The sequence below is a fragment of the Dipodomys merriami genome, unplaced genomic scaffold (assembly GCF_024711535.1).
Source record: "Dipodomys merriami isolate MVZ:Mamm:240054 unplaced genomic scaffold, mDipMer1.0.p SCAF_447, whole genome shotgun sequence".
Lineage (NCBI taxonomy): Eukaryota > Metazoa > Chordata > Mammalia > Rodentia > Heteromyidae > Dipodomys > Dipodomys merriami.
Genome location: NW_027206010.1, coordinates 270,830 through 297,541, shown reverse-complemented (window position 1 = coordinate 297,541; position 26,712 = coordinate 270,830). Strand labels below are relative to the sequence as shown.

The following is a 26,712-nucleotide window of genomic DNA, read 5'->3' as shown; positions in this document are numbered from 1 at the left end:
TTCTAGAATTTCCATTTTAAAAAAATGATTGTGGATTGGGAAGGAACATCCCAGGGTCAACAGATCGTTCATGGATTCTGGGGGAGAGAATATTTGGTGTGTGAACAGCACTGTGATGTGATGACAAAACACAAATGTACTTTGGAATCAGGGAACTGGATTTGAGAACTAGCTCTGCTATTTGCCAGCTGTGTACCTTTATAACTTACTGAACTTCTCCAAGCCCCAGGTTTCTGGTCTTCCAATGGGGCTGATATGGGCCTGATCTCATGAAGTTATTGTTCAGTCAGTCTTAGTAGGAAACAGATGGCATACTCACGTTGGAGCTGTTTATTACAAAGGTATGGGAAGGGCTGAGTGAGGACAGCCAACAAGGAAAAGTAAAGCACTTGGAGGGCAGCAACAGTGGGAAGCTGCCACCATCTGTAGCCTCAGGGTATGAAGAAGGGAGGTGGTAAGGGGACCAGGGAAGACAGCTATTGGAACAGGCACCTGGGAGGAGCTGTGGGCTCTAGTGGGGGAGGTTGCACGTGGCTCATGGGGCCTAGATAGGGAGCCAGGGGAATCAATTCTTTACACCATTTTCTGGTGCCCTTTGATCTGTTGTTAGTGCTCTCTTTTAGTTAAACCTGAGCAGAAACCAGAAGCAAGTAAGAGGGGGTGATGCAGCCTACCAGGTGGTTTCTGATGAGAATATCTTCAGGGGCAAATGGAAACTTAAGCAAAGGAGAGAATGTGACGAACTCAACAGAGTTCCTGAGATGTAGTAAGTCCATTTGTCCTCGATACACATTCACTTACTTTGGACTTTGGCCTCTCGCACTTCATTTTTTTTTTTTTTGCCTGTTCATTTCCTGGTTTTCAACAGATCACGACTCTTTGAGGAAACTTAACCAGGTGGTGTTATCTACACTGGGGTGTTTTAAATAAGTAATGTATACGTGACAATAATAATAAAAATGATAATAATAATAACAACAACAACAATAACAACCAGGACTGGGAAATAGGGATGAGAGAGGGTAACAAAAGAGGAGGAGTAGATAAGAGGATGGGAGAAAGCCATATGTTCTCTGGCAGGCTGGAATGCATACAGAATTATTTTAAAGTCAAATTGCATGTTTCTATGGATTATGATAATAGCTCCTTTTATAAATTTACAGCACAATGAGACTAGCCTAAAGGGACTTTGCAAAGATACTCTTTGGCCTGAAGTGCAAAACCTTGTGCTTGCTTCTAGATTAACTTAGCACCTGTGCCTCCAAAGAACCAAGCTGCCAAATGTATTTATCTGAGTGTTAAAGTGTCAGAGCAGTAGTGTGTAAATATAGTGTCTTATCCTCAAGCATTCACCTGCTGCTAACACGGTCTCTTAGAAATCTGTCTTAACTTCACCAGCTGCATTTGAGTATCTAGTTCAGGCTCCAGAACATCCAAGGTCCTCTGTGATTGGCCCCAGCACTTGTCCATCTCTAGGGCCCAGCATGCTTCTCACATTTATTTTCCCCACTTTCCAGGCCTCTTTAAAGGACCAATACCTTCTCTCCTGGCTAGCCTCACCTCCACCTTCAAGACTGTGCAGGTATCATCCATCTCTGGTAAGCCCTGCTGGACTGTGTCTCAGAACTCACAGAGATTTAGAAATCCTATATGCTGTTAGTTCTGTGATTCCTTCACCTACAGCACTTACCACACAGCCTTCCTTGGTTTCTAATTTTCTAACACACTGGATGCTCCTGGAGAAGAGACCTTGCCATATTCACCTTGGTTTACATCACAGTCCCCAGTGGAAATGTCTGGCATACCAAAGGCAACCAATAAAGGTTGACATTCTCCCCACTGAATGTTTAGAACACAATTCAGGAAGTGGGGGGGGGGAGGGGGAAATGCCATGAATGGTATTGCATACTTAAATCATCTAGCCCTTGGAAGGCTCAGGTTGGAGGAACTCAAGTTCAAGGCCAGGCTGGACTACATAGTGAGATCCTGTCTCATAAAACTAAAGAAAGAAGTGTCACATATCGAAAAGCACTAAGTTTAACTGAGCTCTATGTTCTAGAACATTCTTCCTCTTCTCACCCTGGCTCACCTGCCCCCATGGCAGACAGGACAGGTTAACTGTTCACCTGCTCTTTCATTGTTCCTCTTTTCTTTTAGGTGTTCTCTCCAATGTCACTTCCCCGGAGCCTTTCCCTGCCTACCCAGTCCAAAGCTGTCCCTCAGCGACTTCATTTCACACAAGTGTGTTTTAATTTGCAAGGTAGCACCTTTGTGAGCACCAGCACTTTGTTTCTGTGATTGATTTCTGTTTCCCCCACTAGGCTGGAGCCCCATCTCAGCAAGGACCTAGCCTATGCACCACTGTATGCCCGGCTGGAGGCATGGGGTAAAAGCTTGTGAAGTATTTGTTAAGTGGATGTATGCTGCTGTTACTGCGGGCTAATTTAGTTTGATGTATATGTCTTTGATCTTTGCTGTTAAAGTAGATGCTCCAGAGAAATGCAGAAAGGCCTGGAGGGAGCCGCATCCTTCCTAAGCCCAGGTGGAATAGATATATGGCTTGCAGCTTGCTGGGAATTCTCCTCTAGCTTTCTGTGAAAGAAGCTCAAGCTGCCATTGTCCAGAGTGTCAGAGGAGTGTGCTCAGAGCTCCAGACTGGCCTGGCAGCCACCAGGAGACAGGCACCGGGGCCAAAACTTAAGAGAACCGACCTCTTCCTTTTCCTGCTTCCCCACCCTGCGAGTGCACGTAGCTGTAGCTGCAGGAACACTCCTCCCCACCCCCGGCCCCATTCCTGCCCTTGGCTAGACAAGGTGGCTTTGCTGTGCCTCAGAGCAGAGGCTAATCATTAGGAGCTACATACAGCCCCGCTCCTTGCCTCGCCCGCCCTAACAGAAACTGTTGTGCCAGTTCAGCGGAGGGCCTGGTCCAGAACCTCTCACCCCTTCCTTGAAGCACTGTGGCTTACTGGAAATCATAAACTGTGAGTGATAGCCTTTTATCACACCCTGAACAGTGTACTCTTAAGAGTTAACACTGGAGGTTGAAAGAACCAGACACTGACCTCCTGGTGCCTCCCAGTGAATGATGTTTGCACCGGGTAATTGAGGTCAGGTTTGCTTCTTTTAAGTCACATGATTTGCTTCGAGGCAAGAAGGTGTTGGCCACTTGTTGCAGAGACCTGGAAGACAGACATGCTACAAACCAACTTTGGCAGCAAAGGCTGCGCTTTTTGAGGAGCCAGCTCTGGGAGAACAGAGCTAAGCTGGTAGCTGAGCAATGATCGTCCAAGTCCCCCCCACAATAACTTCCCTGTCCCCCAAAACATGATTTCACTCAGTGAAAACTCAGAGGAGACTTTCTTGCCTCTCTGACACCTGCTGAATGCAACCACTGCGAATAGTTTCTGAGTAGGGTTGGGCTAACAAACTAATTAAGCATGCCAAACAGCCATCCAGAAAACATAGGTCAGTTGAGGGTTTTTGAATCATAGTACAAGCCCCACCCTACCCAGACACCTAATCTTGTTCCAGGCTTTGCTTGGTCTCAGGTACTTTATCTCCTGTTGTCACGGAAGCTACTCAGATAAACAGCAGCACAGCCAAGCTGGCCCCAGTGCAAGCCTCCCATCCTTCTGAGCACTGGAGCTCTCTGGTGGCCACTGGCTGGTGGGCTCCAATGTTGCTCAACACCAAGTCTCAAGATGGGATCACTCATGAGGCCTTTGTGGGCATAAAGAAGGCATCTAAAAAAAAAAAAGTTTTTTTTTCTTTTTTTAATTTTTTTATTGTGAAAATACTGTACAGAGGGGAAAAAAGTTTTCTTGTATAAAAGAACCTCCTGTGTATGCTAATTCTCAGGTTTCATGGCCTCTAAATATGAAGATCCACCTCTCCAGTCACCCCAAGCACCCTGGAGACTGCAGACCAGGCCAAATATGGCCATGCACTTAGCGTGCCAAGTGACCCGCTGGCCTGCAGACCACTTACTTGCTCAGTTCACCAGAGGCAGATGGAAGCAGATATGGGAAAAAGGAATGAGCTGCAGTCAGGCAACTCAGCTGGGGGGGGGGGGGGGCACGGGAAGGCAGGACAATTCTTGGCTACTGCTTGCACTAAATACCACATATCATACCAGAAGAGGTGGCTGACCCACATGTTGGTGAAATATCTCCTCACCCATTCATGCCTATCTCTCCTAACTTTTTTTTTTTTTTTTGGTGGGTCATGGAGCTTGAACTCTGGGCCTGGGCACTGTCCTTCAGCTCTTCAGTTCAAGGCTAGCACCTTACCACTTGAGCCACAGCGCCACTTCCCGCCTTTTCCGCTTTTGTGGTGCTGAGGAACTGAACCCAGGGCCTCATGCATGCAAGGAAAGCACTCTACCACTGAGCCACTTTCCCATCCCCCCCATTCCCCTCCCCCCTCCCCCCCCCACCACAGCCCTCTCTCCTAACTCTTTAAGGAAGGAACAGCTGGCCTCAAGGGCATACTGAAAAGAGACACAAGGAAGAAGACAGACCCTAAACTGGTCACTAAAGGTACCAATATTTTATTTGGAGCACTTCCAAAGCAGGATATTTATTTATTTATTTATTTTGTCCTTAATGATGCACAGTCAGTCTAGGAAAGGAAGGGATTAGACCAGTCTCCCTGGTCTCTCAAAGTCACCGTGTTTAAGCACAGTGAGGAGCACAGTGTAGCCCTGGAAAGGGACATGTGAGCTGAGGTCTGCTGTCTGTATGGGTAACAGGATGGCCTTAGGTGTCGCTAAGCCTCTCCGTTTCTTCAGCTTGACATCCTTCATGTAACACTTTCAGTACATACCAGGGCACTGGTGGCTCACAGGCTCACACCTGTAATTCTGGCTACTCAGGAGGCTGAGATCTGAGGATCTTGGTTCAAAAATCCCTCTTTATCTCTAAGGAATCACCAGAACCAGAAGTGAAGCTGTGGCTCAGAGGGGCTAGCCTTGGGCAAAAGAGCTCAGGAATAGCACTCAGAGCTTTGAGTTCAAGCCCCACAACTGACCGAAACAAAGTCTTTCAGTACACCTCGGTATCCTTGGGTATCAGGTTCCAAGAAGACTGCTGTTAAGGAAAAGCTGCATGCTGAGGATGCGTGGAGTTCAGTGCTGTCCAACCTCCACTAAACACATGCTACTGTCAATACGTCTTAATGTTCACTGTGAATTAAATTTAGCATGCCATGTGCCCTTTCTTGGATTGGTTATTTTAACATCACCATCATTATTGTTAAAGTTGTTGTACAGGGGCTGGGAAGGTGGTCAGTGGTAGAGTGCTTGCCTTGCATGCCTGAGGCCCTGAGTTCGATTCCTCAGCACCACATAAGCAAAAAGAAAAAAGCCACAAGTGATGCTGTGGCTCAAGTGGTAGAGTGCTAGCCTTGAGCTGAAGAGTTGAGGGACAGTGTCCAGGCCCAGAGTTCAGGCCCCACGACCAGACCCAAAGAAAAAATAATAAATAAAGTTGTTGTACAAAGGGGTTTCAATTTGATACCATAATGTTTATTTTGCTGTTTGGGAGACATATTTTCACAAAATGAAGTGCAAGAAAACACTAAGCAGATCACACAACAATTTAAACATAATGGATGATAACTCCAGATTGAAAGCTTCTCTGCATCAACTGAGCTGTATAATACATGCATGAGAATTTAAAGCTCTTGTTTCTGAAATTTCTTTCTATTCCTCTATCATTTTATTAGCATCAATTAGTTGTAGAGGCAATGGAATTTCACAAGCTTATAAATGCACACAAGTGTACCTTGACCTTGATTGCACGTGGTCAAAAGCATGTGAAATAAATCTGTAAATGCTAAGGGCTGATGGCTCAGGCCTGTAATCCTAGCTACTCCAGAGGCTGAGATCTATGGATCATGGATTGAAGCTAGCCTCTGAAAGTCTGTGAGACTCTTATCTCCAATTAGCCATCAAAAAGCCAGAAGTTGAGCTGTGGCTTTATTAGTAGAGTACTAGCCTCCAGCAAAAAACTCAAGGACAGTGCCCAGGTCCTGAGTTCAAGTTCCAGGACCAACACATACACACACATACACATACACACACACACACACACACACACACACACACACACACACACACACACGCACACCTGTGATTAAGGAAAGCTTACTGTAGAATAGAACTTCAGTAGTATATTTTAATTACAGAACTATTTTTTTCCCCAACAGGGACACTGAAATAAAGCAAAGAGAAGCCAAACCATGATCAGAATGCTACCACACTTCAGCAGACTTCATTATCTACCCATAGCAATAAAGTATTGCTGCAAATAACAATGTGACCAAGAGAAGTTTGAAATCTTTTTTTCAGTCGTTCTAGAATCCTGAGTTATGGCAAATGGGCTTCCTGTGTAAGGCTGGGTCATATACCCAAGCTGTTTCCACTATCAGACTGTAGAGTCCACTGATATGCTAATAACAGACAGTAAAAATAGCCACCACATGCGGGCACGTGTTGTGCATGCAGGTTGCGCAAGTTACTTAGTAGTTCTTTTAAATCATACTCCCTATCTACGAGGTAGGTGTTTTTGCTTCCATGAAACTGCATTGAGTGGCTCCAGCATTTGCTGAATTTCAAACCTAGGCTTGACTACCTATATTCTTCTTCCCAGTGCTACACTGCCCTGGTACAAAATGCAAAACACCGCTGATTCCTGGGAAGCCACACCTGGGCAATTCTGAAAATGAACTCAGTCATGAACAAAGGGATATCACTAGGGATCTAAAGCCAATGTGAACTACCCTTAGGCAACAGGGCAGCCAAAGCAGCTGGAGAGGGTATCTGACATCCCAGCCTCTAGGGGCAGAAATCAGTTTCTTTTTCTAAAGCACCTGAGGGGAGCAACTATTTAAGATGCCTGAGCCTCCTTGTCTGGCCTGAGCCTGAGTAAATATAAGAGAGTTGGTGATCAGCAGGACCAAGTTGGGGGGGAGGGGGCCCTTCAGGGAGCACATGCCCAGACACACACTCAAAAGATAAAGGTAGAGGCATACCCTGTCCTCTTCTCCCACAGATCCCTCATCCAGTGGGGCTCTGAATGCCTACAACGATGGTCCCACATGTCGAGGATGCTCTCTTACTTGATTCCATACAAAAGCCACAGACTGTCTATGTTAACATGATTTTTTTCCTCTGGAAACCAAAGTGAATGCTGGATCCCATGGAGAGATCATTGGCCCGGAGAGACCACGAACCCTGACTTCTGTGTCTGGCTTTGCCTCTGCCTCTCTATGTGACTCTGTCACTCACTTAACCTCTGAGCCTAAGCTTTTGTCCCTGTCAAGTGGGAATCATTCCACACTACCAGTGTCCTGGCTGCCTTTCTGGCACACTTAAGTCTGGGCCATGCACTGTTGTTTTAGCCTCACAGGACCCATTTTCAAATGAGTGAACCTTGGAACAGGTAAGTTGGGGGACATACCTAAGGTCAGAGTCAACATGGGTGGGGCTGGCAGCATTTTATCAGCTTTTCCATGTTCTTGACCACAGACATGTAGATCAAGGATAGACATAAAAGTGTCTCGAGGACTGGGAATGTGGCTTAGTGGTAGAGTGCTTGTTTAGCATATATGAGGCCCTGGGTTCAATTCCTCAATACCACATAAACAGAAAAAGCCAGAAGTGAAGCTGTGGCTTAAGTTGGTAGAGTGCTAACTTTCAGCAAAAAATGCTCAGGGACAGTGTCCAGGCCCTGAGTTCAAGTCCCAGGATTGGCAAAAAAAAAAAAAAAAAAAAAAAAAAGTGTCTTGAAGGTAAAAAACAAAACCAAAAAGCAAAAAGCAAGGGTGGGGGGCAGTAATCTGCTAGAGGTATGGTTCTAGGAAAGAAAGAGAAGAAGGGAAAAGAAAAAAGAAAGAAAAGGAAAAGGAAACAGAAGGAAAGACAGAGGAGGCAGCAGCAAGTTAGCATTAAAAAAAAAAACACCTCTCAACAGGCACCAGTAGCTCATGCCTGTAATCCTAGCTACTCAGGAGGCTGAGATCCAAGGATCCTGGTTCAAAGCCAGCCCAGGCAGGAAAGTCCATGAGACACTTATCCCCAATTAACCACCAGAAAACCAGAAGTGATGCTGTAGCTCAAGTGTTAGAGCACTAGCCTCGAGCTGAAGAGCGCAGGAACAGCACCCAGGCTCAGAGTTCAAGCCCCACAACCAACAAAAAGACAAAACAAAAAACCAAAAGAAACAAAAACCTCAAACACTGGTCACAACTCAAGAAATGTTCCTTTTTTGGGGGGGTGGGGGTGGGGGAGGTGGGGTTCAGACGTGGGGCTTGAACTCAGGGCCTGGGTGCTGTCCCTCAGCTCTTCAGCTCAAGGCTAGCGCTCTACCACTTGAGCCACAGCGCCACTTCCAGCTTTTATTCTTTTTGCTTATGTGGTGCTGGGGAATCCAACCCAGGGCCTCATGCATGCAAGGCAAGCGCTCTACCACTGAGCCACCTTCCCAGCCCCAGAAATTTTTTTTTTTGTCAGTCATGTGGCTTGAACTTGGGGCCTGAGTGCTGTCTCTCAGCTCTTCAGCTCAAGGATAGCACTCTACTAGTTGAGCCACAGCACCACCTCTGGCTTTTTCTGCTTATGTGGTGCTGAGGAATGGAACCCAGGGCCTCATGCATGCAAGGCAAGCACTCTACCACAGAGCCACTTTCCCAGCCCACTCAGAGAGATTCTTATCTCCAAAAAAACTACCAAAAACAAAAACAAAAAACCTGGAAGTGGAGCTGCGGCTCAAGTTAGAGTGCAGGCCTTTAGCAAAAGGAGCTCAGGGACAGAGCCTAAGCCCTGAGTTCAAGCCCAAGAACAACAACACAAAACCCTCAACAATTAAGTAAATAACTAACTCAATATAAATCTCCCCTCTCATCACTAAACATTTTAGTACACTATCCACACACATTTTTTCTAATCTTAAAGACAGACTTGATTTCACTTCACAGTGGATCAATATTGAGTTCCACATATATTTGTCCTCCCCTCTCCCCTCAAAGCTTTGTATTAATGCAGGTTCAGAGCTGGAGACAATTAGTCACTACACCAGAAAACTGATTAGCAGCCCCAGCAGGATGAAAAGATCCAAAAATGCTTCTAGGGAGGCTGCAGACTTAAGAGGCTAGCCAGCCAGAAGCATGTCTGAGGCACAATTAGGGAAGGGCAAAGAACAAAACCCTATCTTCCTAGGGTAACAACCAAGATCGTATACTAGCCCCCAGCCCCCCCCCTGGCCCCCCCCCCAGGCAGTCCCACATAGATCCTTGAACTCATTGTTCCTCTGGCTATGACTCAGGCACTCAGATCCTGGCTCCTGGCTTCCAGCTTCTCCCTGCTTTCCAGACACCTCACTGAACTGCAAGCTCCAAGAGGGCAAGCATGCTGGTTGTTTTCTTCCTTCCTCTAAGAAGGACCAAATGTTCCTGGTACATTTTAGGTGCTTAGCTATCTACTGAACACTCTGAATGAACACCAAAGGAACAAATGGAACACTTAGAGCCAACCAAATCCTCACACTCTCTTGCCTGGGCTGGAGGGGCAGGGCTGTGACAGGAGTCAGCTTGTGCAAGCAGCTGCAGCTGTGCTGTCACTTTGCCCAGATCCCCACCAGCCATGCAGCTCCCACTTTGGAAAAGCTCTTGCCTGGGACCTGCAGCTCCAAATCTCCCCTGGCAGTCTGGCAGCACTCAGAACTTGTCTGGGCTGTTGCTATGCAGACCATGGAGGCCTGCCCCGGCTTTCCCAGAACCTCTGGCCAGGACAGGAAGTGACATATGCAAAGTCCCCTTTCATTCCATTACAGTTCAGGGCTTGGGTGGAGCCTTGTCACTTGTAGCCAACCTCTGTCTGCAGACACTACCAGCCAGCTCAAGGTGTACCAGACCCAATCCCCTCCAGCTGTGACCAGCTGTAAAATGGATAGAAAACGTCCTATTTTAAACGGTACGCCGTCCTCCCTTTAAAAAATCTATCACTTTTTTTTTTTTGGTATCAAATTCAAATTCTGTGGGGATAGTAGTCAAACTTATACCAACCATCAAAACCTGGCCAACCAACCTATCTAACTAGGGTGATCGCTCTAGATTCCTCCACACACACACCCTGCCCCTTCTCACTCCTGTGCATAGAATAACCAGCCAGCTGTCTTCTTTTCTTTTCTTTTTTTTTTGGTTAATACCAAGGCTTGAACTCAGGGACTGAGTACTGTCCAGGTTTTTTTTTTTTTTTTCTCTCTCTCTCAAGGTCAGTAATCTACAATTTGAGCCACGGCTCCACCTCCTTCTTATTTTGATGATTAATTATAAGAGTATCACCAACTTAACTGCCCAGGCTGGCTTCAAACTGTGATCCTCAGCCTCTTGAGTAGCTAGGATCACTGGCATGAGCCACTAGCACCTGGCTGTCTTCCTTTCTATATCTGAATTTACTAAAGCCTCTAAGACAGGTCTTACCAAGTGTTCTTAGATTTGACCTGAAGTGGTATATTCTGTATCACTAACGGTCAGGAACAATGTTTCAATTCCCCAAGTGGAATATTGGTAGAGTAACTGTTCTTTTTCTAGGATTTGAACTCAAGGCCTTATATTTTCAAGCAGGTGCTCTGCCACTTGAACTATGCTTCCACTCCTTGTGCTTTCTCTTCTAAAGTGTTCAGCCCACCAACCATCTAGAAATTTATCCTGGCAAAGTGTCTGTCTGGCATGTGCCAAGGTCCTGAGTTCTATTACTAATACCACAAAAAGTGAAAAGGTATATACATTCCTACTGACTCAGTTACAGGTTCTAATTTGGTTAAAATGTGTCTGTCTCTATTTTCTTTTTTTTTAATTTTTAATTTTATTTGTGAACATACTGTACAGAGGGATTACAATTACATGGGCAGGATAATGCGTACATTTCTTACCAAGCATTGCAGCCACCTCCTTTGGTTTACCCTTCACATCCCTTCCCAGCCTCCCTCTGTCTCTATTTTCAAAGGAAAGAAAAAGAAAGACATAGAAATCATATTGGAAACAAGCCATTCCTATTTCTACATGCTTAGTCTATGTGGCAGAAAAAAAAAAAATCATTTCTATTCCTAACCCAGACTTGACCAGTAGTGGAGCTCTTCAAAAACAATGCATTATTTTTAAAAAATCACCCAAGTTAGTCTCACTTAAAGACTTCAGGAAGGAAAACACAGTTAAACTGAAAACTGTTAACTGGTACTTAAAAAACAAAAAAAAAAAGCCCGGAAATGTTTTTAGGACTGTAAGTCTCTTGGGAGGTACTGACTTGTCCTTTAACACATTTCTAAGACCACCTGCTTTTGCTGAAAAGCAGCAATCCAACGCTAGAGCTTTGCAGTCACAAGCAGAGTGAATCTGGACCTGGAGGTAACAGCTATGAACCGTATCAACCAGACAGCGAGCAACAGTCACATGATGGTCATTGGCCAGGGTTCCTAGGCTGTGTAGGTGGGCACTGGGAGAAGCTGAACCAGCAAGCAACAGATGGCATCCTGAAATCCCCCCTACCTCCTGCTTCTCCTGCCTCATTCTTCTCTCTGGTCCAGGCCTCCACTTCACCCATTTATCTACCTGTTATTAAATATACTTGGAATGTACAACTTCCCACTTCACCCATTTATCTACCTGTTATTAAATATACTTGGAATGTACAATTCCACATTTTTTTCCCCAAGGGAGACCTTGAGACCCACACTTTGATATCATTTTTTTGTTTATTTGGGATTTGTGTGTGTGTGTGTGTGCCCATACTAGTGCTCAAACTCAAGGCCTGGGTGTTGTCTCTAGGCTTTTTCACTCAGGGCTGGTGCTTTAACATTTGAGCCATACTTCTACTTCTGTTGTTTGGGGTTTTGTTTTGTTTTTGCCAGACCTGGGGCTTGAACTCAGCGCCTGGGCACTGTCCCTGGGCTTCTTTGTGCTCAAGGCTCACATTCTACCACTCGAGCACCACTTCCGGCATCTTCTGAGTAGTTTATTGGAGATAACCATCTCATGGACTTTTCTGACCAGGCTGGCTCTGAACCATGCTTAGCCTCCTGAGTAGCTAGGCATGAACTACTTCTGACTTTTTCCTGGTTAGTTGAAAAGTCTTCAGGTCTTTGTCTCCTGAGTGGCTGAGATTATAAACACGAGCCACTGACACATGGCTACTTACTTTTACTTATTTTTTTTTTTTAAATTCAAGGACAGAACTCAGAAAAACTCAACTAGAATGGAGAAGAATTAGATCTACTTTATTTATATTTAATTATTGTCCGTTGTAGGGTTTGAACTTAGGGCCTGGGCAGTTGTCCCTGAGCTCTTTTGCTCAAGGCTAGAGCTCTACCATTGAGCCATAGTTTTACTTCCAGTTTTTGAGTGGTTAACTGGAGCTGAGTCTCATGGGGACTTTTCTGCCCCAACTGGCTTCGAACTGCGATCTTCGGATCTCAGCTTCCTGAGTAGTTAGGATTATAGGAGTGAGTCACTGGCACCTGGTTATATATTTTATTATAATTACAATATATTAGTTGATTTTTTGGGTGTAATTCAACATATGTGTGAATAAATTATCCAAACAACTTTAACCTAGTTCTCTCTCTCTCTCCTAGATTTTTAAAAATCAGACTTTCCTAAGAGGCTAGTAGACATAATCCTAGTCTACACAAACGCTTATACATGAAAATGTTCAAAACAGCATTATTTATAACAGACAAGACATGAAAACAATGGAAACGTCCACCAAGCAGTGAGTGATTAAAAAAAAATAAACATTCACAATGGAGTATTACTTGATCATAAAAAGAATGTCATATTGATACATGCTACAACATGAACAAAAACCTGGTGGTGAGTTGAGTCAGCCACAAAAGAGTACATGTTGGATGATTCTAGCTATATGACATCTAGAATAGGCAAATATGAAGAGATAGAAAGTAGATTCGTAGTTGCCTAGGGCTGGAAAGATGGGAGAGGTGATAACTTAGGAGTATGGAAATTCTGAGAGAATGATAACATTCTAAAATTGGCTCTGGTGACAGTTGTGCAACTCTGTGAAGACACTAAAAACTATTGTTATACATTTTCGATCAGTGAATTGTACAATATCTAATTTTTATTTTACTGAAATAAAAAAAATTGATTTTTTTTAAAGGACAAGGGGATTTGTTCAGGGGTTGTAATTGTGTTTCTCATTAATTTTACTTTCCTTTTTTTTCAGGTCAGTGTAAGAACAAATGTGATTGATTCATCCTTGTTATGATGTGTACTGCTGTGGAATGGAACCTGCACATGCTCGCTTTCACTGAGCCACATCCCTAGCCCCAGTATTAGTTCTTTACCAGGTTATTGACTGTGCTTGAGCATAAATCCATTGCCACAAGCAAAAGAAACAAATGAACAATTCAGAGCTATAGAAAAAGGAACTCGATTTTTAAATGAAATACTTTTTTTTTGTACTGGAAGTTTGATCTCAAGGGCCTACCACTTAGTAGGCAAGCAGTCTACTTGCTGCCCTGAAGTTTTGTTTTGTTGGTCATGGGATTTGATCTCTGGGCCTGGGTGCTGTCCCTGAACTCTTCAGCTCAATGAGAGCACTCTACCACTGGAGCCACAGCACCACTTCCGGTTTTCTGGTGGTTAATTGGAGATAAAAGAATTTCATGGATGTTCCTGTCCAGCTGGCTTTGAACCGTGATCTTCACATCTCAGCCTCCTGAGTACTTAGGATTACAGGCATGAGCTACTGGCACCTAGCCAGCACTGCAGTATTTTAAATACTAGTTATTTGAGACAAAAAATAAAGCCAAACTTGATTTTCAAAACTACTCCCTTCTAAAGAAATGTACATATTACCTGATGTGGAAGAAATAGTTGTATTGTCAAAGCTCATAGAATTCACAAACATTATAGACCATGATAATGACAATTTGCCTTGTGAAGATTAAAACTGTGTTTGTGACTTTAACTAAGTATCACTATCCCACAATACTGTGGAATCTGTGACATTTATGTCATCACTTAATCTCAATAAAAAATTATTTTAAAAAAACACAACAAAACTACCACCTTATTCTGGGTGCTATTCAGGAGGCTGAGAACTGAAGGACTGAAAAGTCTATGATATTCCATCTCTAATTAGCAAACTGTAGAATGCAGTTATAGCCCAAGTGGTAAAATACCAGACATAGCAAACAATTAAACAACAGCACGAGGCCTTCAGTTGGAGTCCTGGTACTAGCACAAAAATGAATTTAAAGATGCCCCACTACAGATGAATGGATCCAAAAAATGTGGTACCTATATACAATGGAATTTTACACAGCCATCAGAAAGCATAAAATAATGGCTGTAGGGAAATAGAAGGAACTAGAACAAATAATGTTGAGCGAGGTTAAGCCAAGATCAGAGAGACAAACAGTGCATGTTCTCCTTGATATGCGGATGTTGGATTTAAAATGCAACAAGATATGAAAAAATAAACATGACTCAAAATACCCAAACACAATGAGACCAAAAGAGGACAGTCTTAGGAGAAAAGCACCAAACTGTAATATCCAAGCACCTCTTCATATGTATATAAAATAATATATAGACTGAAAAGAACTCCAAAGATAAAGAAACAAAGGACCTCTTCTTAATTTGTCTTATCATTTTTTAGATGACTCTGTATTCTTTACCTCATACATCGCATATATACATGTACATCTGAAGGAAGGTGGAAAATAAGTGGAAAGTGGGTGAAAAAGTAGAGCAGAGGGGCCCACCAGCTACACTGGACATTGATGAAAGTGAACTAAGCAACTCAAGGGCAGTGATGGGAGGAAGAGAATGAGACAGAATAAGGGAACAGCTGATACTACGCAGAAGGAAAACAATGTACATATCACCCAATAGATGTAAAGGTAACCCTGTTGTACATCACCTCTAAAACAACAATAAAAATATTTAAAAAATAAAAACACCAAAAAAGCTAAAAAAAAAATGAGTTGGAGGCATGGCTCAAATCACCAGCCAATGAGTGAAAGCAAGTGTCAGATAGTGAGTTCAAGTCCAGTCTTAGACAAAAAAAAAAAAAAAAAATGAATATCACCTTCTGTTGGGTGAAATAATGATCTAACCTAACATTCCAGTTGAGAATTTCCGTGATTCCATATAGTAAGTCTGAAATACAGTGTGGGCAAAGCTGGCTTGGCTGATGTGAGAGACAAGGGATCAAGTCCCCTGGAAAGAGGGACTCACTGAAGGAAGATGTCAGCTTGCTAAGTGGGATCCTATAGACTGCAGCTAAGTGAGGGTCATCACCCAACTAAGAAGACACTGAAATCGAGGGGAGGTCTGTGCTAGATCCTTTTAAGTAGAACAGCAATCAGAAGTGTACTAGTTCTTGGCATAAAGACCATTATTCCCAAATAAGAAACTTAGAAGCCTGGGATGTGATGGCCAGGCTGGCCTTCTGGCAATTATGTGGATAGGACAGCCCATCCTGTGAACAACTGGATGAAGGCCCACAGGGTCTCAGCACAGAGCACCATACACCTCACACTTCCAGCCCCACTACTCAGGGTGTGTCACCCTTCTCTGAAAGGCCCAAAGTGCTGATAAGAAGGGGTGCCGTCCTTACAACACAGAGGATGCTGGGAATAATCCTGGAACCACTACTCTGATTTTCAGTTTTGGCACGCAAACTGATTATCAACAAACACCCTCATAATTGAACACATATGATTTACATCAACTCCTATAATAAAACAAAAACAAAACAAGCAACCAAAACAAAAAAAAAACACAATGTACAACAAATACTGTAGAATAAAGAAGAGTAAAACTCTAGTGAAGCTCACACTCACTTCCTGGCTGGCAATCAAGCAGGTCTGCAGGAGAAAGGAGTCCATTTTCTTGTTTCTCTGTTGTCCAGTGTGAGGACAGTACAGGGAGGCCCAGGGCGTGCTGCCATCTGCAGGCAAAATAGAAGAAAACATAAGTGAGGGCCCAAACCACCCAGCTGAAGCTCCAGCCCACCTTCAGGCAGCCAAAGACCTGTCTCCGCCCCCCCCCCCCCCCCCCCCCCCGCCCCAGTAGGATCTAGGCATGTTCCGTAGTTCCAAAGCCTGTCCAGCTACCTAATACCCCAGGCAGCCAACAAAAACTATAAACTACCAGGAACTGAGGATCTCACTTTTTTTTTTTTTTTTGGTCAGTCGTGGGGCTTGAACTCTGGGCCTGGGCGCTGTCCCTCAGCTCTTCAGCTCAAGGCAAGCACTCTACCACTTGAGCCACAGTGCCACTTCCGGCTTTTTTCTGTTTATGTGGTGCTGAGGCATCAAACCCAGGGCTTCAAGCATGTAAGGCAAGCACTGTACCACTGAGCCACCTTCCCGGCCCTGAGGATCTCTTAATAGCAGCAAACTCACAAGGGCGTTTGCTGTTAAGATACTGCTCTACATTATTTACTTTTATAGAGTTCTCACAATACATGAATGTTTTTAAGAAGGTCCTGTTTGATCAGGTAGAATAAATGAAAAACTTGATATACCTGATTTCAAAGAGGGATCACAAATGAAAACTGTAGGAGATTCTTAGCATCTGGTAGATCATTTATTCCCCCAAATATTTATAGGGTGCTTCTAACAGACCAGATGCTGCCCTGGGGAACAGAACTGAGCATGTAGGCAAAAGTCCTGCTCCCAGGGAGCTCCCACTTTAATGGAGAGAGGTGACAAGAGAAGGTGATAAATGCAGGTACATTCATTTATTTTCAAGTACTCAACCGACCACATGGGCATCCATTAGACATGGTCCTACCCAGTTTGGAATAAAAAAATGGTGGCTCATGCCTGGAATCCTAGCTACTTAGGAGGCTGAGATCTGAGGATCACACTTTCAAGCCAGAGGCAGGAAAAGTCTGTGAGCTTCTTATCTTCAATTAATCAGCAAAAAGCCAGAAGTGGAGCTGTGGCTCAAGTGGTCGAGTACCAGCTTTGAGTGAAAAAGGCTCAGAGACAGCACACAGATCCTGAGTTCAAGCCCCAAGACCAGTACCAAAACAAAAACAAAAACAAAAACAAAAACAGTAGTGAGAACTTTTAAGCTTGTTAGCAGCTAAAATGTCAAAGGCTACCTTCATACTCCTAAGCCAGTTTCTTGGCTTATACAGGCAGGGCTATTATGTGAAACTTCAGTTGTTAAGGTAATGACCGAAGTTTACACAAACGGATATTGTGCTTGGCTTAAGCAAAGCTAAAGTAAACTCGGTATAACATGAGGAAGTGACTGCAGCACTTGCAAATAGTTCAGTGTCTTTGTGCCAGCAAAGGTCAACCAAGGATGGATTTCCAAGTATGCTTTTGAGAAATAAGCACCAGAGAAGCATGGCTCAGAAGACAGGATCCACTACAAACTTTCAGCGTCGGTTTCTTTGTTATATTCAATTGCTCAAATATATGACAGTGTAGTGAAATTGTTAAGATTACAAAATAGAAAAATGGGGCTGGAATATAGCTCAGTGGCAAAGCACCTGACTAGCAAGTGCAACATCCTGGGTTCGCTCCCCAAGTAGGGTTTAGAATAACAACTGAAAGCACCCAGAATATGTATGTTTTTGCATATGTATACACAAAGATTTTGCGTGCGTGTGTGCATGTGTGCGTGCATGTGTGTGTGTGTGTGTGTGTGTACCAGTACTGGGGCTTAAACTTGGGCCCTGAGTGCTGTCCCTTAGCCACAGCTCAATTTCCAGCTTTTTGATAGTTTATTAGAGATAAGAGTCACAGACTTTCCTGCCCAGGCTGGCTTCAAACTGCCATCCTCCTATCTCAGCCTCCTGAGTAGCTATGATTACAGGTGTGAGCCACCGGTGTGCAGCTTCCAGATTATTATTATTAGTTTTAGTTTTTGGGTAAATCCTGTGTATGTGCCTGTTGGGGAAACATGGGGAAGAAGAGAAATAAAAATATGTGAAAAGGTTTTTTTTTTTTTTTTTTTTGGTCGGTTGTGGGGCTTGAACTCTGGGCCTGGGCACTGTCCCTGTACTCTTCAGCTCAAGGCTAGCGCTCTATCACTTGAACCACAGCGCCACTTCCGGTTTTCTGAGCGGTTTATTGGAGATAAGAGTCTCACAGACTTTTCCTGCCAGGCTGGCTTTGAACCATGATCCTCAGATCTCAGCCTCCTGAGTAGCTAGGACAACCAGCTCCCGGCTGTAAAAAGGTTTCTTTTGTTTGAAACGAGGGAATAGGTTATGTTCCCATTTACAGGAAAATACGTTAATGTTTAAAAACTAAATGGCGGGCCCTTCTAAAATCTTCCAGCTATCTAAATAAAAAGGAAGGAAGGAAAACCAGGTGTGGTGGTACATGCCTATAATATAATCTCAAAATCAGAGGCGGGAGCAAAGGAAGGGGTGACACTATCTGAAAAGGAATGTACTCACTATCCTATTTATGAAACTGTAACCCCTTTGTATATTACTTTTACAATAACAATACCATTACCTGACTATGAAACTCTAATCCATTTGTATATTACTTTTATAATAACAATAAAACTTTTTTAAAGATGTGGAGGAAGAAGAGGAGATGAGGGGAAGGGAAACAAACGCATCTTGATGAATCCAGAGTTAAAGGGGGGAAGGGGTAAAAAATTTATCATAAATATATGACAAAACAAAAGGACAGCCGGGCGCCAGTGGCTCACGCCTGTAATCCTAGCTACTCAGGAGGCTGAGATCTGAGGATCAAGGTTCAAAGCCAACCTGGGCAGAAAAGTTTGTGACACTCTAATCCCCAATAAAACCACTAGAAAACTGGGAAGTGGCGCTGTGGCTCAAGTGGTAGAGCACTCGCTTTGAGCTGAACAGCTGAGGGACAGCACCCAGGCCCAGAGTTCAAGCCCCAAGACTGACCAAAAACAAACAAACAAACATATATACTAGTGACCAAACTAAATACAAAATGGCCTGGGAGTGTGGCTCACTGGTATAGCTCCTGTCTGGCAAACATAAATGTTGAGTTTAATTCCTAGAGCTGAAAAAATGAAGAATTAAATTCAACTACTAAAAGATCAAGACTTTCACACCTGTGATCCTAGCTATTCAGAAGGCTGAGAAACGAAGATTATTGTTTGATAAAACCAGCTGGGGCAGAAAAGTCTGAGAGAGGGCTGGGAAGGTGGCTCAGCAGTAGAGCAGTTGCCTTGCATGCCTGAGGCCCTGGGTTTGATTCCTCAGCACCACATAAACAAAAAGAAAAAAGCCGAGGTGGCACTTTGGCTCAAGTGGTAGAGCGCTAGCCTTGAGCTGAAGAGCTGAGGGACAGCGCCCAGACCCAGAGTTCAGGCCCCATGACCGGACCCCCCCAAAAAAAAAAAAGAAAGAAAGAAAAGAAAAGTCTGAGAGACTCTTATCTCTAACCAGAAAAAAACAATCCAACTGGAAGTGTGGCTCAAGTGATAGAGTGCCAGCCACTATGAAAAAGCCAGGCTGTAAGACAAGGCTCTGCATTCAGGCCCAATACCAGCACGCATGCACGCGCACACACACGCATGCACGCACACACACACACACACACGTACACACACATACACACAACTAAAACTTTCAACCTAATTCCTATGAGTAGAAAATATTTGTATTTCATTCAATTGAAATTATAGTATTTCACTTTAGTAGATGTGTACATGTGCAAATACCACAACTAGAGATTAATGACTTGCAAAGTTTGGCATGCTGTAGTAAATGTTTGCAAGAGATAGGAAAGGGTCCAGAAAAGCATGCTCGTATGATATATAATTATGAAAAGCTGGTTTTCAGGAGGCTGAAGTGAGATTTTTCAGCTCACTTTACAAATGTCTATACTATTTGCTTCTTCAACAAAATGCATGTAACCAAAGAAACAAAGAAATGAACACTAAGTATTGAAAGCAAAAAATCAATGACATAAAGGGTGGCTAAAAAAATAAGGGTGGCTAAAAAAACCAAAACCAAAACAAAGATTTAATTTAAAATGGATAAAAGCTCTAAGGAGACAGATAAGGAATAAATGGCAGATTTTTTTTAAAAAATGAGAAAATTATAAATACAACATTTAAATTAAAAAAAAAAAAAAACAGCCAGGCACTGGAGGCGTATGTCTATAATCCTAGAAATTTATGAGACTGAGATCTAAGGATCACAGTTCAAAGACAGTGGGGACAGACAAATGTGAGACTCTTTTTTTTTTTTTGTCAGTCGTGGGGCTTGAACTCTGGGCCTGGGCGCTGTCCCTCAGCTCTTCAGCTCACGGCGAGCGCTCTACCACTTGAGCTACAGCGCCACTTCCGGTTTTCTGGTGGTTTATTGGAGATAGGAGTCTCATGGGCTTTCCTGCCCGGGCTGGCTTTGAACCACGATCCTCAGATCTCAGCCTCCTGAGTAGCTAGGATTACAGGCGTGAGCCACCAGCGCCCAACTAAATGTGAGACTCTTATCTCCAAGTAACTACCAAAAAGGTGGAAGTGGTTCAGGGACAGAACATTTACCCTGAGCTCCAAAGCTGAGGGAGAACTCCCAAACTCTACTTCAAGTCCCAATACGGCACAAAATAATTAATAACAATATAATAATACAGATAGCTAGGAGATAATACATTTTAAAATACAGAAGAATACATATTAAGCAAAGAAAGTTTGGGGCTAGGAAGGTGGCTCAGTGGTAGAGCGCTTGCCTTGCATGTATGCCTGAGGCCCTGGGTTCGATTCCCCAGCACCACATAAGCAAAAAGAAAAAAGCCGGATGTGGCTCTGTGGCTCAAGTGGTAGAGCGCTAGCCTTGAGCTGAAGAGCTGAGGGACAGTGCCCAGGCCCAGAGTTCAGGCTCCACGACCGGAACCCCCCCCAAAAAAAAAAAAGAAAAAGAAAGTTTTCTGAAACTTGCAAGCAAAATCTGAACAATCATTAAAGAAATTTAAAAAAAAATTAAGGCAGAGTTCACTACATAACCTAGGCTGGCTTGAACTCAGTATTTTCCAGCCTCTGTCTCCCACATGCTGGGATTATAAGGAGCACCATCATGCCTGATTTAAGAAATTAAAATAATTTTAAGCTCTCTTCCTCATAAAGGCTCAGGCCAAGGAGGTTTTACAAGTGCATTCTTCTAACTTCCAAGGGACAGATCATTTGTGTCTTAAATGAGTTGCTGAAAATAGAAACCTTAGGAAACACTTCCTAACTCTAGGTTACTATAAGTTGGCAGGAGGAGAGATCACATGAACATCGAGCCAGTACTGAATGAGCATTTGAGAGTTGCATACTGACTCATGATTAAAACCCCAAAGCAAAACCAAAACTTTTAGAAAAGCAGAATCCAACCCATCCTTCCTTCCCTGTTTTGTAGCATGATTATTATCTGCTTTAGCCACTATATATGATATATTTTACTAAATTTTTTATTTGAAAGTAGCACTTGGGATTTTTTTTTCATCTCTTTGGATCTCAAGTCCCAAGAAAAGACAGTAACTTTCTTTATTTCTTTCTTTCTTTTTTTTTTTGGTGCCAGTCCTGGGGCTTGAACTCAGTACCACTGTCCCTGAGCTTTGTTGTTCAAGGCTAGCACTTGAGCAACATCTCTACTTCCAGCCTTTTTTTTATGTCTGTCATGGGGCTTGAACCCAGGGCCTGGTCACTGTCCCTGAGCTCTTTGTGGTGAAGGCTGGCACTCTATCACTTTGAGCCACACCTTCTGTTTTTGTTTTTTATTTATTTATTTATTTATTTTGTCGGTCGTAGGGCCTGAACTCTGGGCCTGGGCGCTGTCCCTCAGCTCTTCAGCTCAAGGCTACCACTCTGCCACTGGAGCCACAGCGCCACTTCTGGCTTTTTCTGCTTATGTGGTGCTGAGGAATTGAACCCTAGGGCCTCAAACATTCGAGGCAAGCAACTCTACCACTGGGCCACCTTCCCAGCCCAGACGCTTCCCGTTTTTGAGTGGTTAATTGGAAATAAGAAATAAGATTTCCTGCACAGGCTGGCTTCAAGCTGCGATCCTCAGATCTTAGCCTCCTGAGTAGCTAGAATTACAACAGTGAGCCACCAGCACCCAGCTAGATAGCAACTTGTTTTACTTGATAAAGGTTGTTGTCTACAAACCCACAGCTAACTTAATCCTATTTAATAATAGAACAACAGCTATTCTCTTTTAAGAAATGCAACAAGACATTGTACTCAGAAATTGCCATGTTGAGGGGCTGGGAAGGTAACTCAGTGGTAGAGTGCTTGCCTTGCATGCATGAGGCGCTGGGTTCAATTCCTCAGCACCATATAAGCAGAAAAAGTTGGAAGTGGCACTGTGGCTCAAGCGTAGAGTGGTAGCATTGTGCTGAAGAGCTGAGGGTCAGTGCCAAGGCCCAAAGTTCAGCCCCACAACCAACAAAAAAAAGGAATTGACATGTTGAATTGAAATCTCTTTGCACAACTAAAGACAATTTTAAGATAAATTAAAAAAAAAAAAAAAGCCAGGCCCCAGTGGCTCACACCTGTAATCCTAGCTCTCAGGAGGCTGAGATCTGAGGATCATGGTTCAAAGCCAGCCCATGCAAGAAAGTCCGTGAAACTCTCATCTCCAAAAAACCACCAGAAAACCAGAAGCAGTGCTGTAGCTCAAGTGTTAGAGCACTAGCCTTGAGCTTAAGAGCTGAGGGACAGCATCCAGGCCCAGAGTTCAAGTCCCATGACTGACCAAAAAAAAAAAAAAAAAAGAAAAAAAGAAATGGAACAAGACAAGGTATTTGCTGTCACCACGACTGTACTAGAATGGAAGTAGCAGAAATCACAATGAGGAGATATTTTAAAAGGAAAACACATATTAGAGGACAAAATTGTTAATATTTGCAACTGTCAAAATTATTTACATAGGAACCTCAACAGAATCCAAGAAAACTATTAGAATGAAGGGGTCCAGAAAGATCTCTAGAAGCTAGATCAACCCAAAAACAACTGATAGATTTTTCCACATACTAGTCACCCAACTAAAAAAAGAAAAAAAGTATACAGACAATAATAAAACAAAATAACATTTCCCATAGCAACATCACTGGATCTAAGTATTATCTTAATAAATAGTACATAAGAGCCTTAAAACTTTATAGAAGTTTTTTTTTAATTTAAAACTTTATGAAAGTACACAAAAAGAAAGGAAGCACTTGGTTCAGTGACACACACCTGTAATCTCAGCTATGGAATTTGAAGGACTGTGGTTCAAGGCCAGACTAGGTAAAAAGGGAGATTTCCATCTTAACCAATAAGGTAGGCAGAGGTGGTGTGTGGCTATCATTCCAACTACTTGGTTGTAGATGGGAGATTCATGGTCTTGAGGCAAGTCCTGGGCAGAAAGGTGAAACTCTATTTGTAAAATAATTAAAGACAAAAAAAGGAAATAGGAGCATGACTCCAGTCAGCAGCAATGCCTCGCAAGCATATGAGCCCCTGAGTTCAAACCCCTAGTACAACTTAAAAACAACAAAACAGAAGGCAACAACAACAAAAGTATGAATATACCAAAAGAACCCAAGAAACAAGATTCTTGGCTACTGCAAGGTTTTAATTCCTCATAGATCCATTGATGATTCCAACCCAACTCCAAGTCCCCATGTCCAGAGGACTTTCTGTTGAACAGCCACGCAGATTGAAAACCAAAAGAAAATGTTTAGGAAAGAATTAAAGTCTGGGGCTGGGAAGATGGCTCAGGGGTAGAGCGCTCGCCTTGCATGCCTGAGGCCCTGGGTTCGATTCCTCAGCACCACATAAGCAGAAAAAACCTGGAAGTGGTGCTGTGGCTCAAGTGGTAGAGCACTAACCTTGAGCTGAAGAGCTGAGGGACAGCACCCAGGCCCAGAGTTCAGGCCCCAGGACTGACAAAAAAAAAAGAAAAGAAAAAGAAAAACAAAGAATTAAAGTGTATGAAATTGGAAGCAGCACAAAAGATCAGGTCTATTATAAATTCACAGTAAGAGCGACAAAAATACAGTGAGATCAATATGCATATGTGAATGGGGTAAGGGGGAAAAACTTGTAGAGAAGATTAGGGAAAAAATATGATCTTCATTAGGGAAAGGGTGTGTGTGTGTGTGTGTGTGTGTGTGTGTGTGTGTGTGTGTGTGTGTGTGTGTGTGTGTGTGTGTGTGTGTGTGTGTGTGTGTGTGTGTGTGTGTGTGTGTGTGTGTGTGTGTGTGTGTGTGTGTGTGTGTGTGTAAGGGTGTGTAAGGGTGTGTGTGTGTGTGTGTATGCGCCTCAGGTCATGCTTGGCTTTTTAGTGGTTTTCTACCAGTGGAGCCACGCCTCCATCTCCAGCTTTTCTTGAAACTCTCTTTTCTCATTAGACCTGAGCGTCGGGAGGCTTTGTCTGCCTGGGCTGGCTTTGAACCTGCGGGGTCAGCTTCCTGAGTAGACAACATGATCAGCGTGAGCCTCGCATCCTCCCATTTTGATTTCTCTGTTGTTGTTATGTATTTATTTACCGAAACCCAGGAGGATGGTGGGCCACAAACCCATCCCCCCCCCTCCCTGCGTGCCCCGGCGGCCTGACGCCCCCCCCCAGCACCCGCACCCCCCCCCGCCCCACCTCCAGCGGCCCCGGGCCCGAGCCCCCCCCCGCCCCACCTGCAGCGGCCCCGGGCCCGAGCCCCCCCACCCGCCCCCCGCCCCCCGCCCCAGCGCTTCCCGCCGGACCCCGCCGCCGCCGCCGCCGTCCTGCCCAGCCCAGCCCGCGTCGTCGAGAGGCCGCCTGGCGTCCCGGCCAACGCCGGGTCCGCAAGGAGGAGCCCGAGAGGCGGCCGCCCAGGGGCTGCGCTTACCTCGCGCGACGCGGGCCGCCCTGGCCGGGGTGGGGGACCCGGGTTCTAGGTCGGCCGCTGCGCTCGGCGCCCCTCAGCCCTCGGCCCCGCCGCTGTGGCAGCTCCCGCGCACGGCCGTTGTGTTTTCTCCACATCAACCGCGGCGGGAAAGCGAAAGCGAAAACCTCCAGCGGGAGGCGGGCTGCGCGCGCCCGAGCCGGGGCGGGGGAGGGGTGGGCGTCCTCGGGAGCGCGCGCGAGCCCGGGGCGGGCGGCGGTGAGGCAGGCGGCCGGCGGGCGGAGTGGGGGGGGGGGGGTGCGGGGTCGCGCGCGCGCGCGCCCGCCCCGGGGGGTGGGAGGGGGCGGGGCGCACGCGCCGAGGGCGTCATCGAGAGCGCGCGGCCGGAGGAGGGGCGTGCGCGCACCTGAGCCAGTGGGCATCATCGGGAACGCGCTCCTGTGCGCATCACCCTGTCTCCGTAGAGCTGGGACCGGGGCCCCAAGGCGCCAAGGCCGTGCAGGGCAACAACAGATCCTCACAAGGGCTGGCCCAACCCAGCTCCCTTGGGCCTGGTGGGCTGCTGGTGGCAGGCTGGGACCTGGCTGTAGGGGTGGCTTTGGTTTGGCTTGAGGAGGTGTGTGTTGGATGGGGTGCCTGGGGGTGTAGGGGTGGGGGGGATCCAGTAGCAGGGTGTCCTGACCATGGAGGGCATCGTAGAGCATTAGAGAGGTTCACCCAACAATGTGGGTACGTGGGAAACCCAATCCTTGATTAGGAAACCTGGAACAGCAAGCCTGAGGTTTGGATTCCTTGGTCCAAGTGGTACCCATCCATGCCCTAGGGGTCAAGCAAGTCCTGACCTTGTCTCTCTTAATGCCTGTACTAGGAGCACAGTACTTAACTAGTTGGCCTTAGTTCCTTCCTCCCGAGGTGGGTACAGTCATCAAGCCTTCCTCAGGGATCTGGAAGTCACAGTGCAAGCACTGCTGTTGGAAAGCACTGACAAGACTTGGTACTTTGTTATTATTATTATTAATTTTTGTCGGTCGTGGGGGCTGAACTCTGGGCCCCGGGCGCTGTCCCTCAGCTCTTCAGCTCAAGGCTAGCGCTCTACCACTTGAGCCACAGCACCACTTCTGGCTTTTTTCTTTTTGCTTATGTGATGCTGAGGAATCGAACCCAGGGTCTCAGGCATGCAAGGCAAGCGCTCTACCACTGAGCCACCTTCCAGCCCCTCAAAGGGAAATTTCTGAGGTAAAGACTCAAAGTAAAGAATGAAATAATAAGTTAAACATCAGGTTACTGAAATGAGGTACATAACTGCAGAATTCAGGAAAAGCCCAGAAACCCGGAAGGTGGTTTGGTAAGTTGGAAATGGTGTGAAAGGTGTTTTAGTAAATAGGAAGCTTGAAATATGTGAAATGTGTTTTTGGTAAATAGGATGTGCTTTTGTAAATAGGAAACTTGGAATATGTTTTGGTAAACATCAGTTAAACCCCTAACAAAGGGAAAATCTGGAATATGGTCTTTGTTTCTGACTTAGTGCTTTATTGGAGCCACCAACGCCCAGCTATGATTTTTTTTATTAGTGTGCATTATTGTACATGAGATATTTCTATGATCCTGTGGTATTTCCATAGATAGGTATAATGTACTTTGGCCAAATACATATAATATGTAATATGCTTTGCTCCTGCTTCAGTATTTTTTCTTTTCCCAATTTCCTGTCCCACTGTTTTCCCCTTACCATAGTCCCACTTTTTCATTCATATTACAGAGAACTTAAAAAACAGAACAAAAAGATGGGCACTGGTAGCTCACACCCATAATCCTAGCTACTAAGGAGGCTGAGATCTGAGGATCTCGGTTCAAAGCCAGCCCAGGCAGCAAAG

General features: G+C 44.7%; 1 protein-coding gene and 1 long non-coding RNA gene across 2 annotated transcripts in view; one reads left to right on the top strand and one right to left on the bottom strand.

Annotated features, from left to right (window-relative positions):
* LOC138808202 (DNA repair protein RAD50-like) overlaps window positions 1–24,923 on the bottom strand; it is a 191,738-nt gene extending 166,815 nt beyond the window's left edge. The window contains exons 1-3 of the mRNA XM_069994184.1: window positions 24,842–24,923; window positions 23,211–23,370; window positions 15,869–15,975 (exon numbers count right to left, since the gene is read on the bottom strand). Of these exons, the coding sequence (XP_069850285.1) occupies window position 15,869 (1 nt within the window). The 5' untranslated portion in view covers window positions 15,870–15,975; window positions 23,211–23,370; window positions 24,842–24,923. The remainder of the gene's footprint in view (window positions 1–15,868; window positions 15,976–23,210; window positions 23,371–24,841) is intronic.
* LOC138808223 (uncharacterized) lies at window positions 2,303–6,269 on the top strand. Its single transcript, XR_011366444.1, has 3 exons — window positions 2,303–2,386; window positions 4,465–4,540; window positions 6,210–6,269. It is a non-coding gene; the product is annotated as an uncharacterized lncRNA (long non-coding RNA).
* Window positions 24,924–26,712: the final 1,789 nt, after the last annotated feature.